The sequence below is a fragment of the Hippocampus bargibanti genome, linkage group LG11 (genome assembly GCF_051943395.1).
Source record: "Hippocampus bargibanti isolate YZ-2025 linkage group LG11, ASM5194339v1, whole genome shotgun sequence".
NCBI lineage: Eukaryota > Metazoa > Chordata > Actinopteri > Syngnathiformes > Syngnathidae > Hippocampus > Hippocampus bargibanti.
This window is the reverse complement of record NC_142744.1, coordinates 17,268,914-17,283,990: the sequence shown is the minus strand read 5'-3', so window position 1 is coordinate 17,283,990 and position 15,077 is coordinate 17,268,914. Positions and strand designations below refer to the sequence as shown.

Below are 15,077 nucleotides of genomic sequence, written 5' to 3'. Positions count from 1 at the left end.
GATCCGAACAGTTTGTGGTTATACGTCTGTGTAAGTGCTCAGTCGTGCAGGAGTGGTCCATCGATAAGACTAACACGTTCGCTAGCGAAGCCTCTGGGATAAGAAGCGAACCAAAGTTCGCTGACGAAGCCTCTGGGATAAGAAGCGAAACGTCCGACACCTTCAAAGATGTACAGATGACGGCTGAAGAAACCTTCTCATCGATTTTGTGGTTATACATTTTCAGGCGTGCAAATCAGGAAATTTCAGAAAATGCATCGTGTCTGGTGCCTGAGAGTGTCTCAGATGCCATCACACAGTATCATAGTGGTTTGAAACGGCCGCCAGCCTCATCTCCTTTTGTCTGCTGCTTTTTTTCTGGGCCAAGAGGATGCACATCAGAATCAGAATCAGAATCAGAATCAGAATCAGAATCAGAATCAGAATCAGAATCAGAATCATCTTTATTGCCAAGTATGTAGAACACACAAGGAATTTGTTTCCGGTAGAACACGCTGCACTAGTATCGTCGTCAAAAAAACTGTTAAGTGGCACTATACAGTTCCATTTTGGCTACTGTTGAAAGAGTTCAAAGAGTTAATGGCTTGGGGGAAGAAGCTGTTTAAATGTCTGCTGGATTTGGTGCGCATGGATCGGTAGCGCCTGCCTGAGGGGAGTAGCTGGAAAAGGTGGTGGGCAGGGTGCGGAGGGTCCAGTAGGATTTTCCGCGCCCTAGTTTGGATTCTTGCAGTGTGCAAGTCCTCGAGAGTGGGTAGGGCGGTGCCAATGATTTTTTCCGCCGTCCTAACTGTCCGTTGAAGTCGGATTTTGTCCATTTTTGTGGCGGCCCCGAACCAAACGGTGATGGAAGAACACAGGATGGATTCGATGACAGCCGTGTAGAAATGTTGCAGCACCTCCTGTGGCAGGCCATGCTTCTTTAGCAGCCTCAGGAAGTACATTCTCTGTTGGGCCTTTTTCAGGATAGAGTTGGTGTTGACCTCCCACTTCATGTCCTGGGAGACTGTGATTCCCAAGAACTTGAAGGTCTCAACGGTTGACACCAGATAGTTGGATAGTGTGAGGGGTAGCTGTGGTGATGGATGTTTCCTGAAGTCCACGATCATCTCAACTGTCTTGAGCGTGTTCAGCTCCAGGTTGTGACGGCTGCACCAGAGCTCCAGCTGCTCCACTTGTTGTCGGTACGCAGACTCGTCGCCGTCTTTGATGAGACCGATGACCGTGGTGTCGTCTGCGAACTTTATGAATTTGACAGCTGGGTGCGTTGAGGTGCAGACGTTTGTGTAGAGAGAGAAGAGCAATGGAGAGAGGACGCATCCCTGCGGGGCTCCAGTGCTCGTGGTTCGTGTTGTGGATGATATATTTCCCAGTCTGACCTGTTGTGTCCGTCCTGTCAGGAAGCTGAGGGTCCACTGGCAGATCGTGGGGGACACACCAAGCTGGAGAAGTTTGGGGATGAGGAGTTGTGGGATGATGGTATTGAACGCAGAGCTGTAGTCCACAAACAGGATCCTTGCGTAGGTTCCTGTGTTGTCAAGGTGGTCGAGGATGTGGTGCAGTCCGATGTTGACTGCATCCTCCACAGACCTGTTTGCCCGGTAGGCAAACTGAAGAGGATCTAGCAGAGGTCCGGTGATGTTCTTTAGGTGGTTCAGCACGAGGCGTTCAAAGGACTTCATGACCACAGACGTCAGAGCGACAGGTCTATAGTCGTTCAATCCCGAGAGTGCTGGTTTCTTTGGAACTGGGACGATAGTAGACTGTTTGAAGCAGGATGGGACTTCACACTGCTCCAGGGATCTGTTGAAGATTTGTGTGAAGACCGGATCCAGCTGGTCAGCGCAGACTCTCAGGCAGGAGGGGGACACTCTGTCAGGTCCTGCAGCTTTCTTGATCTTCTGCTGCTTGAAGAGCCGTCTAACGTCCAGTTCGCTGATCTGTAGGGCAGAGGGCGGAGATACGGTAGTTTCTGGTAATAGTGGGCAGACCGGGGAAATGGGGGTGTCCTTTTCAAATTGGCAAAAGTATGTATTTAACTCATCAGCCATACCATTGTTGTACACTGCTTGGGGGGAAGGTAAACGATAATTTGTTATTGCTTTCAGGCCATTCCACACTGATGCAGAGTCGTTAGCGGAGAACTGTTTGTTAAGCCTCTCCGCATAACTTTTCTTTGCGATGTTAATTTCCTTCGTCAGCCTGTTTCGGGCGAGGTTGTAAACTGCTCGATCACCGCTTTTAAATGCGGATTCTTTCTCTTTCCTAAGCTGCCTGAGTTTGGGAGTGAACCATGGCTTGTTGTTGTTGAATGAGCGGAAGGACTTTGTTGGTACACACATGTCCTCACAGAAACTGATGTATGATGTTACAGTGTCTGTGTATTCATCCAATGTGCCCGTTGAAGTTTCAAAGACGCTCCAATCAGTGCAGTCTAAGCATTCTTGTAGCGATAACTTTGCTTCATCTGTCCATGTTTTAACTGTCTTGACTACCGGTTTTACACATTTGAGTTTCTGTTTGTATGTGGGAATTAAGTGGATTAAATAGTGGTCAGAAAGACCCAATGCTGCATGCGCAACAGACCGGTATGCGCCTTTGAGTGCTGTGTAACAATGATCTAGAATGTTTTCTCCTCTGGTGAAACAGTCAATATGCTGCTTATATTTGGGAAGTTCACGGTTTAAACGTGTTTGATTAAAATCGCCCAAAATGATCAGGGGTGATTCTGGATATTTTAGTTCGAGATGGTTTACATGGTCCGCTAGCGTTTGTATACACGCGTTAGCATTAGCTTGTGGCGCGATGTACACGGCAACGAGAATAAAGGAAGCGAACTCACATGGCGAGTAGAATGGCATGCAGTTGAGAGACAGCGATTCCAAACCAGGGCTGCAGTGTGCGTCTTTAGTGGAAGTTGTTTTTTTTTTCATGTTTATAATTTCCTCACATTTGTTAACGTGTACTGTGATTACTTTACAGTGTATATCTCATGAGAACCTGTTAACTCATTTACTGTATGCATAATCAATGACTATGAGCCCGCAAGATGGTTATCATATGACATCGCTTCGAGGCACGACGATTAGCATTACTCCTGCGCTACATTTGTGAAGTCCATCACACAGGAAGGCTACTTGGGATGCCCTGGAATGATTGTCTTCATAGTAGTCACTGACTGGTCCGCTTTTTCCACTTCTAAGTGAACGGTGAGTTGAGTGATCACGCTGGCGATATGACTATTTTCAGAATATAATCACATTCTAACGTAGGATGCGTCAATTTCATCAAAATTGATAGCATGCACTTTGCTCGTTGGTTAATCTCTGGATAATGACCTTGGCTTCCCGCACAATCATTTGCACAACCGTTAGTCTGTGGAAATCAAAGATGTAATGAACTGTGAGTTTTGTTTTCTCCCTCTAACACTCCCAGTTTAATCTGATTTATCAGTGAATGAACACCAGTATCGCGTTCATTTTGAACGTCTTCTGAATCCTCAAGCCAATTGTTCTGTTCCCCATGATCAGAGCCAACGAAGAAAAAACTATTTGTGGTTTTTAATGATCAAAATTGTCAAATGCATTTTTAAAACCACTTCTTGAACTTTTCTTTGCCGTCCATCGGGTTTGCCAAAATGTGGCTTAGTTATAATGTGCTCACTTCACAGATGACAAATATGCATTCTGTCAGGAATTTAATGGAAACAATATGTCTCCACTGCTTCGTGCGGACAAACTGGGCGGAATTCTTTGACCGCAGTGATTTACATCCTAACCCAAATAAGCGCCAAAGCAAGGAATCTGCAGCACACGACCTTTATTTAATTTGTCAAGTTGTCTCATTTCTTATCCAAAACAAGGGTTTCCCAGCCATTGTATTGAGAAGCAGCACATGACAGATGGTGTTTATTGTGGGTATAGGGAACATGGTTAGAAGTTTCCCACATGCTGAAAATCAGAACCGAGGCCACTGACATCACAGCACATGTCACCTAATCCGAGTGAATTTTCCATTAAAAAAAGAAGAAAAAAAAACAGCTCATTGATTGTCCCTTTGGGGAGCCCTTTGGCACACTTACTATATACTTGTTCCTGCTTGTCCTCTCTCAGAAAGGTAAGACAGCAACATTCCAACCACCGTCATCACAAGACACATAAGATCATAAAAAAGAGTTGTTTTGTTGGTGATAAGCTTTTGATTTTTTTTAAACGTTTTGGCTTCATGGTTCAGATGGTTATATTCCCACATTTGTGGCTATCTTAGCGAAAGGCTTGTCGGACTTGCGAGTAACGAAATTAATGCATCACTCCAGTCTTGAGCCACTCACCTCAAATATGTAACACATTCACCAGAGGTCTTTCCTGCTACATGCTGTTATGTGAATGTTCACATTATCAGTTCTCTGCTCTGGTGACACAATAATCCACACAATGCCTGGGTATTATTGCACTCAATGTAAAATACTTTGCTTAACATGCCCTCTTAAATAACAATCCCAGTGCTTGTTTTTTTCTGCAGTTGAACACAGTGACATCTTGAGTTTCATAAATACTGTCAATTTGAATTTTGCTTGTTTTTTTTTTGCAGGTAAACTGGTTTTGCCTGGGGAATAATAGGCTATCACACAATGTCACTTTAACAAGCTCACAGTGGATGGTTTAGTTAAGCTATGTTTTGCTTAGCTGGAGTATTTAGCACTTTATGTGGGATTAGACGACCAATGGAGAGCCCCAGTGATGTTTTCCACCTGGTCAATGCACACACCCTTTGTACCATATGCAAATACTGATATACCACAATCCTCTCAAAGAAGGCAACTCTGTGTTTTGCAATTGCCTTTTTACTACAGCTGGAAAGTAGTCTTGCTAACACTAACCAAAAAACAAAGTGAAAATGACATCCTTTCGGGTCATTTCTTTGAATCAGCGAAGCATTCAAATCTGTTAGCCACTCTTCTGCCGTGGTGCTTATCGCTGTGTACTGTAATGTGGATGAGTGTGATAAGAGAAAGTCATATCAGCATGCATTTTTGGGGGACATCTTCATGATGTAATCTGAGCAGGTGTACTCTCAGATTCAATGTGAAAAAAACATTCTCAGACCCACACAAAGCTAAATTGAGTCACTTTGAACTTTTATGAGCTGTTAATGGGATACCCTTGAATTGCACATAAACACTTAATGTAATGTTTTTGTGGGGGAAAAGACATGCATAACTATTCATGTATGGAATGTTTTGCTCGTTTGAAGTGAATTACTAGAACGGCTTCAAGGACTTCAGTCTGGCAAAAGGCAAATGTCCTTATTTACAGATCCAAGCTTTAGCTCCAAGCAGTTGACTGTATGGAGAACTGAGTTGAATCGATAAAAGGGGATGCATCACAATCTCACATTTGAGCTACTATGATTATAATGTTTGCAAAGTAGCTTTGATTCTTTCTGGAGCAGAACACAGTAACACAGTCAAGTGACACAGATCGGTCATCTCGGTCCATTTCTGAGGTGTTATGTCCTCGAGAAGCATTTTGTTTATCTCTGGAACTGAAAATTAGATAAGAATGCAACTAGAAAGACTAATACAGTAAAGTCTCGTTATATCGATATTCTCGGGAGTTAGAAAAAATGTCGATATAACCGTACTGTCAATATATCCGTCCTGCGCCGAACTGCATTAACAAAAGCCGCCAAAAGAGGGCATCTAAGCGCCATATAAGAAACGGAGCTGGCCATGACCTCGCCATATTGTGCCTCTTTTTTTTGGGTGAGAGATGTTCCCCCAATGTTGCCTCAAAATGGCACATAATTCTTTAATCGATTGCAAACATGTATGCTTTCCTCTTCAGAACTACAGTGTATTTGAATCATATTCATAACTGGATGTGTAACAAGAAAGCATATTATCCAAATCTGAAGCCATTGTTTGGATTCACAAGCAATGCAAGACGTCTTGCATTGTTGTTTTGCATTTGAATAAAAAGTGACATCGGTTGTCCTTTAATACACAGTTTGGAATGTATGGTAATTTTCAACATCATCACGCTTCAGGAGACAAAACAAGAAACATTGTTGCAAAAAACGATTGCATTCATATACAGTACAGTGGGCATGTACATAACACAACAGGGAAACTACAACGCTTACATCTTACTGTATTATGTTCTCATCTCATCTCATTTTCCGTACCGCTTATTCCTCATTAGGGTCGCGGGGGTGGCTTTACTGTATTTAGATTTTCGGCAAAAATGTTGTGATAAAGTCTCTTACCCCTTCAGGAACAATGGTTACTACTGTGATAATGAAAATGTTGAATACAGTAAGACTTGCAGATTACACTGGTTTGAAGTATGGCACATTGAGTAGGATTGTCCGTTAGGGTTTGTTTTGTCTTTGTAGTCAGGAGTATACTTTTGCTAGCGTGGGGGATGGGTATCATTCCTGGATCAATATGTGTGTCTGCAAAGAGTAATTGCCAACTGTTGATGACTTCACTTCTTGGAAGCGAATGATGGTGCATGTTGGCATGATCGCCCGTGATATTGTTCCAGCTTTTCCCATTTACAGCACACGAGAAGGACTGCAAAATTCGAGTAGGCCTGAAGTTGGGACATTTAAAAAAATAAGTGAAGTCACAATCAACATTCCATCTTACAAACTAAATTAAATGCAGCTCTTGGCATTGCTCTGTAACCATGAATGTGGTTCTGAGTATTTATTTTCATGTGATGTAGCAAACAATAGAGAGGCACGACGGTCGGGGTTAGCCATGGTTTTTGTGTCGCTTTTCAGTGATTTGGGGGGTAGGGGTATGTATAGAAACGTTGAATAGGATCATTGAGTCGTAAGTAATTCCGGGCCCCTGTGCAGGGCATTAGTTGGACAGGCCATTCTGCTGACAGACCCGTTTGTCCGACCCACCCCCTCCCTTTTTAACCTCCAGGCCCCCCCTGCTGCATTGGCAATTCTCTGCGCACTGAACCCTTTATCGTTGTACCCATGACGACATGTCTGATGGGGCGTGGCAGCCAAGATCTCATTCGGCCTTGTTGTGTGGGGAGTCAATACGTCCAGAAAGAGATTGCAATAGCTATGCGAACACATTGGATTTTTAAACTTTGACAAATGAATGCACACACATTTGTTATCATTGTGCTTGCTGGGAATGTGTGATGTGAGTCTGGAATGTGGAGCCTCTCTGTTATATGATGTTCAAAATTCAGACTATGTTCAGGAATTTGAGCTGAGCTCAGATAAGGAACTTATGGAGGGGGGAAACTGCAGAGATGATCAAGTCGCTGCTAAAGACATTCCCTGCACACATTTGACAAAAGCTGGGATGCAGTATCTTCAGGACAAAACATTTTTTTTCCTTGTCATTTTGCTTTTTTTGATTGTTGCTGTGCTGATGACCATTTTGTGTTTGGGAGCCTTTTACTGAGCGAGTTGCTTGTTCTTGTCACGGTTTGCGAGGTGGTGATGGCGGGTGCAGATCCCAAAAAGCAGGCAGGAGGGAGCAGGAGGTTGTTTGACAAATTGTATTAAAATAAAGTCAGCAGGAACAAAATGTGAAACATCAAAATCATCTGAATGGAAAAAATACAAAGTAGCAAAAGAAGACCAAAAGTAAAAGTCCGCCAAGGTTAAACAAACACATACACAATGCATGCAGCAACCAAGCAGCAAACAAACAGCAAACACCGGATGATCATGCCGGGTGTCCTTTTAAGTGTCAATGATTAAACGACCAGCACCTGCGAGGCTGCAGGCAGGGCTGACGTCGCTACCCGCTGGTCGCCAATCTGATCGGGACGACCAGCACCTGTGTAGGTGTAGGCGGGGCCGACAGCGCCCCCCCGTTGGTCACCAACCAGATCATGACACTTCTGTAGCCACAAAGGGACATATGTCTTCTTGTGCCGGTTCCAAGCAGGGTTGTGTCAGGAAGCGCATCCGACGTAAAAGCTTGGCCAAAACATCCATATCATACCTCTGAAGATGGAGGTTACTGATTCGCTGTGGCGACGACCCCTTGAAGGGAAAAGCCGAAAGGAAAAGATTTTCTTCCCATGTAACTGCTCCGTATAAAAATCACAGACAGAATTGGGGAACAAATTCAAACCAGCGTCACCCCTTCAGAGGTGACATTAGAGCCGTATCAGAGGTGGGATGGTGACTGCATATGAAGGATCGGACGCCAGGATGGGGCTGTGAAGTTGAACATCTGAGACTGACTTCTCCTTCCATGTTGTGTTGCAGGACACGTGACGAGTAATATACTGTGTGACACTATACACTCTGCTGACACCATCAAACGATGTTGCTATGCAGCATATCTGCGAATCTACTGTTATGGCTCTGGCACATCAAATTTGGAGGATCACTGGAGTTAGTCAGGGGGAAATATAAGCCTACTGCTACTCGCAGTAATAAAGAAAACATTCATATCTGTCATCACTGTTTTATTTTACGAACAGGGTGTGGAGCATGTTGGCTATTAATTAGGCCTCTAGGTTAAACTTATGATCCCAAGTCGATCTACTACATCCTCTGCTCATACCCAGAGGAACATCATCCAAGTGCAAATGATTCTCTGGAGAGGGTGTTGGGCCCCTGAGGTACCAGCAGAAAGAAAGATTAGGTGTCCCCTTGCAGGCTTTTGTTAAATAATGCCCACATCTGCTTGAATAATTCAAAGCAGCAACAGCCAGAGCCTCTAAACAAACTGTAAACCTAGAGAATGATTTTCCATCTTTCCCTTTGTGCCATTTTGTGCGCTGTAAAGCTGACATTTGCTAGCTGGTTGTGCAGGTCAAGATAAAAGGGTCATATAGTAGTAAAGACTGTCCATCAATTTCCACTTTGCTATTCTGAACTGCCACTCACTTGTAACACAGCGTTGTAACGCTGCCACCGACGCCCTCGCTTGGACTGGAGCACCCATGAGACACCTGTCTTTGGTGTCTCTGTACATCTGTGTGTTGTGTGTATGTTGTGATGAAATAAACATCACAAGCCTTCGCGTGTGCCCTTGGAGGATTCCACCATATAAGGCATTCTAGAATGCAGTGTGCAACAAAGCTAGCACTGGAAGGCTGATTATACAGCTCATACAATGGCCGCATGAAATCTGCACGTCTATCTGTGGTTGATGCTATTTTGTCTTTTGAATCACCCCCAATGGCAATGACTCTTGAAGTTCAAATTCACTTGCGTCCTCTTCAAACTCGCATACCTTAGGGCAGGGGTCGGGAACCTATGGCTCGTGAGCCATATATGGCTCTTTTGATGATTGCATATGGCTCGCCGATAAAACTAAAATATGTATTTACTTTTTCGTTTCGTCGTTTTTTTTCGCCGTTCATTTCCCGTTGGCGCTGCAGTTGGCGGAAAGCGCTATTTTGATTGGATGAAACTGACCTAGAAATGCCGAAAGCGCCATGTTGATTGGATGATAGTGGCCGTCATGTTGAAACAGGTAAACGCCCCTTTAAATGAGCCCAACGAGTGCACTTCAGCGTGAATGCACCGGTGTGGGTGCGGGGAACCGCATCGGGTGGGAGTGAGCTGGGGGGTGACGCAGTCTCCCTGGAAGTGTGACAGCGGGCGTCTGCGGAAGTCTTCAAGCCGGCTTTCGATCACCGAATGCGGGCGTGCACGGGGGAATCTCGGCCTGTTTCTTTTGAAATATTTTCAAAGTGTTTGAGCTCCAGCAAGACGGCGAGGAGAGAAAATGTTCTGATTCTAATATGCAATGAAACAATACCATAGATGAAACAGTCGAATGTCAGTGACATTTTAACAAGCCCCATGTTAACATTAGCATCGACATACTTCCCCGAGAAGTAGATTGCAGATAGCAAGTGTGGAAGCTTATGAGCCGTGTGCAGGCTAACTAGCAGTAACTTCGCCACTGGACCGGCAAATTGAATTTCATTCCGATCGTTTGGCTGGATTTTTACCAATCACGAGGAATGGAAAACCATTCATGTTAACGGTGAGTACTATCACAAAGTTATTTTAAATAATGCATTCTGATATTTTGTTGAAAAGTGTCCGCGCGTGCGCGTGTGCGCGCGCACACGAGCGTTTGTATGCGCGCGCGTGCGTGTGGCTCTCGCTGAAAAACATTTCTAAATATTTTACTTTTATGGCTCTCTTAGTCAAAAAGGTTCCCGACCCCTGCCTTAGGGGCACAGCTTGAAGTGAATTATTTATGAGCATGAGGGAGTGAATCACAGAATCTTTGCGGACCTTCCGTTGCTCTTTGTGTTTGTCTGGCTGTCTGTCTTCCATTTCCATTGTCTTTGTCCTTTTTTGAAGAATTGTTTTTCACCACTGGGCCAATTCTTAACTTTGTCTCTCCCTTGCAGTGAGGTTTTTCAACTGCAGCCGAGGATGTCTTGTGCGCTTCGAATGCAACAATCCAGAGGACTTCCGGATAGAAGCCGACGGCTTGGTCTACGCTGCCCGGGATCTGAAGCTCTCAGGACCCCAGATGTCAGCGCTGCTGATCAAGGCCATTGATGACACGACTCAGCAACAGTGGATAACCCTTGCCAGACTGACACCCCCAATCCAACAGGTGAGTCGCAGAATAATGTGTTAGGTATGTGTATAATAATTTAATAATTGGATGAATCATGTGGGATTGATGGTGTTTAATTGTGTAATGGAACAATTCATATAAAATCGAGTGAGGTACTTGGTTTCAATCCGAACTGTTGATTCAGTCTGACATAGTTTGGTGTTTAGTTTTCAAGCGCAAGACGGCGCTGGTACGGAAGAAGTTCAGGACATGCAAAAAGATTCATCAATCTCAATAGGAAACATCGTTAATCAAGAATACAGTTTTCATTTGTACTTTGTTGTCGTAGAAAGCCAGAAGGATCAATTTGCGTCAATCAACTTGCAATGATTACCCGCACTGTACATCAGAATCTGAATCAGAATCATCTTTATTGCCAAGTATGTAGAACACACAAGGAATTTGTTTCCGGTAGAACACGCTGCACTAGTATCGTCGTCAAAAAAAAACTGCTAAGTGGCACTATACAGTTCCATTTTGGCTACTGTTGAATTCACAGAGGACTAGTTTCCCAAATTGTAGCAGGTGTTCCATGAGACAAGTTGGATGCCTGTTAATTAAAAGCTAATGTGTCAATTTAGTTGGAGCACAAATATATACTTAACACGGTCAACAACGGCCACTTCAAACATGCATGAGCAGATGCGCAACGACTGCTCATTAAAAAAAGATGTCAGTGAATGTGTCTTGTGATCGTGAGCTTATTGATTCTGCACCATCTCTGCGAGACAGCAAACATCTGTGTGAGCTCTCCTGGACAAGAAAAGCAGTCGTCTACGATTAATTACGTCGTCCATGTGCTCATATGTCAACATTGTCTTTGGCCGAGGATGAGAGAAAGTTCACATTGCGAAGTTCACATGCCATATTGGTCTTGTAGTCAGGAAATGAAAGAAACTTCTAAAGGCTTTCTTGGATTGTAAGTTTTCACTTGAATGCCAGGGAATTATGTGATCCTGCTCAGCAAGACTATACACAGACAAGACATGTTTTCTTTTCGTTCAACATGCTCGAGACCATCGAAAGACTATAGCACAGGCCTCTTGTGTTGACCTGCCAAAAGGAAAAACAGCTGGCCAATGTCAGATTTTTTGCATTTCAAAACCATATAAATTATTATACAACTCTGCTGAATCTATTTTGGGATCGTTTGTTCTAGAGTCCATGACCTGCCTATTACTGTGTTTCAAGGAAATGTATCCAGTTATCTTAAATCAACCACAGATTACATGTACTGCGCAACTTAAAGGACAACCAATGTCACTTTTTTGTTTCTTAACTGACATAAAAAAAACGTTTAATAGCATCTAAAATACCCAAAACACGCAGTATGATATTTTTATTCAAATGCTAAACACCAATAAAATGACTTCAAGTGTCCAAAATCTGCAAAAAATTGAGCTGCGAATTGGGCATTTTCAGAAAGTTCCGCCCCCAGTTTGTGACGTCACACCAAGACGTCTTGCATTGCTGGAGAATCAAAACAATGGCTTCAGATTCGGAGCATATGCTTTCTTGATACACAGTCACTTATGAATATGATTCAAATAGTTCTGAAGAGGAAGGCATACATGTTTGCAATTGATTAAAGAAGTCCTTCCGTGTCATTTTGAGGCATCTGGACTGCAATTTAGCGTCCCAGAAAAGAGGCAGAAAATGGCGACCAAGCTTCCTGGGAGGAATTAATCAGCCCGTTTCCACAGGCTGATAAAATTCCTTATATGGAGCTTGGTCGCCCTCGTCTGGCTCTTTTTGGTGCAACATGACGTTTTCAGAACAAACAAGCACAGCAAAATGCATTGATGTGATGGAAGGACTGCTACAAAGTGTCCTTTTTTCGGTCTGGGGCGTTCCTTCAGTGATGTCACGTACGGACTTGTCACCTTCCGGAATATTCAGCGCAAGTCTTAAAACGTAAAACATAGCTATATGCGGTGGAATCTTTGTAAAATACACTCAGTAGAAGTCATTTAAAGCCATTTTACAAATTATGGACACAACTTGTCCGGAGACGTCGGTTGTCCTTTAAAACAATAACTTTGGGATAAGTGTTCTTGCAAATAGCGTGAGAAGCTGACACCAGGGATTGATTAAAGAAGTCCTTCCGTGTCATTTTGAGGCATCTGGACTGCAATTTAGCGTCCCAGAAAAGAGGGAGAAAATGGCGACCAAGCTCCCTGTAAGGAATTAATCAGCCCGTTTCCACAGGCTGATAAATTCCTTATATGGAGCTTGGTCGCCCTCGTCTGGCTCTTTTTGGTGCAACATGACGTTTTCAGACCAAACAAGCACAGCAAAATGCATTGACGTGATGGAAGGACTGCTACAATGTGTCCTTTTTTCGGTCAGGGGCGTTCCTTCAGTGATGTCACATACGGACTATTCAGCGCGAGTCTTAAAGCGTAAAATATAGCTATATGCGGTGGAATCTTTGTAAAATACGCTCAGTAGAAGTCATTTAAAGCCATTTTACAAATTATGGACACAACTTGTCCGGAGACGTCGGTTGTCCTTTAAAACAATAACTTTGGGTCTTAAGTGTTCTTGCAAATAGCGTGAGAAGCTGACACCAGGGATTGATTAAAGAAGTCCTTCCGTGTCATTTTGAGGCATCTGGACTGCAATTTAGCGTCCCAGAAAAGAGGCAGAAAATGGCGACCAAGCTCCCTGTGAAGAATTAATTAGCCCGTTTCCACAGGCTGATAAAATTCCTTATATGGAGCTTGGTCGCCCTCGTCTGGCTCTTTTTGGTGCAACATGACGTTTTCAGACCAAACAAGCACAGCAAAATGCATTGATGTGATGGAAGGACTGCTACAAAGTGTCCTTTTTTCAGTCAGGGGTGTTCCTTCAGTGATGTCACGTACGGACTTGTCACCTTCCGGAATATTCAGCGCGAGTCTTAAAACGTAAAACATAGCTATATGCGGTGGAATCTTTGTAAAATACGCTCAGTAGAAGTCATTTAAAGCCATTTTACAAATTATGGACACAACTTGTCCGGAGACGTCGGTTGTCCTTTAAAACAATCACTTTGGGTCTTAAGTGTTCTTGCAAATAGCGTGAGAAGCTGACACCAGGGATTGATTAAAGAAGTCCTTCCGTGTCATTTTGAGGCATCTGGACTGCAATTTAGCGTCCCAGAAAAGAGGCAGAAAATGGCGACCAAGCTCCCTGTAAGGAGTTAATCAGCCCGTTTCCACAGGCTGATAAATTCCTTATAAGGAGCTTGGTTGCCCTCGTCTGGCTCTTTTTGGTGCAACATGACATTTTCAGACCAAACAAGCACAGCAAAATGCATTGACGTGATGGAAGGACTGCTACAATGTGTCCTTTTTTCGGTCAGGGGTGTTCCTTCAGTGATGTCACGTACGGACTTGTCACCTTCCGGAATATTCAGCACGAGTCTTAAAACGTAAAATATAGCTATATGCAGTGGAATCTTTGTAAAATACGCTCAGTAGAAGTCATTTAAAGCCATTTTACAAATTATGGACACAACTTGTCCGGAGACGTCGGTTTTAAAACAATAACTTTGGGTCTTCAGTGTTCTTGCCAATAGCGTGAGAAGCTGACACCAGGGTTGTTTCTCTTCAAACGGCACAAGCAGGCTGCCTCAAATTGACAATAGTCAAATGCATCCAAAACACAGTCTGCACCGCGGCCTCACCAAAAAAAAAAGCTAAAAATTGAGTCAAGCATATTGGAATTGGGAAAATCAAGAAGGAAAAAACACAGTGCGCAATAAAAATCAATTAGCACAGTGTGTCTTCTTTGTCATAATGCTACTGGTGAGCATCTTCACAATATTGTTTTGAGACTGTGACATTTTTACATATTAAGGGTTATTTCACTCAAGAGATATGTCCAAAAGTCGACATTTTCCGAACTATAGACAATATTCACTGCAATAATCCATCCAATGTCCATAAACAATGTTATAACTAAAAGTGACCACTTTACTTGTACGACAATGTTAGGAAAGAAGAATGTTAATCTTCTTGGGGCCAGCAGGCACATCTCGTAGGAACTAAATTAAAGTTTCAGCCGGTAATGATTTCCCAGCCTCTGCAAGCACTATCATTAGCCACACACAAATGCAACTGCTGCTGTAGGATTTAATGACACTATTAGTCACTGCTGTTGCTAAGAACAAATACTTTTCCCCCAAACAGGTAAACCGTCAACCTTTGTATTATTATTTTTATTTTAAACATCATAAATCAGACTACGGATCTGCTTCCTCTGCATACTGATTTCTTCATCATGTCAGTGATTTTATTTTGCTATTTTTTTAATTGATCGTTATCACAGTTAGTGTTTCTTTTGAGAAATACATTTTAATCACTGACAAACTAAACAATCACCTCATTCCTTTCATCACTTTGCTGCTATGAAATGTAAATTTCTCTACTGCGAGACTAATAAAGGCAAATCCAAATCCAAAACTCATTAGGATGAGAACACGTCTACCCCCGATCAAACTCTGCAGCAC

At 43.2% G+C, this 15,077-nt stretch overlaps 1 protein-coding gene across 1 annotated transcript in view; it reads left to right on the top strand.

The window, feature by feature from the left end:
• Positions 1-15,077, top strand: part of cdh2 (cadherin 2, type 1, N-cadherin (neuronal)) — an 80,920-nt gene that overhangs the window by 40,892 nt on the left and 24,951 nt on the right. Inside the window, exon 3 of the mRNA XM_089008130.1 lies at positions 10,368-10,579. Within this exon, the coding sequence (XP_088864256.1) occupies positions 10,368-10,579 (212 nt within the window). The remainder of the gene's footprint in view (positions 1-10,367; positions 10,580-15,077) is intronic.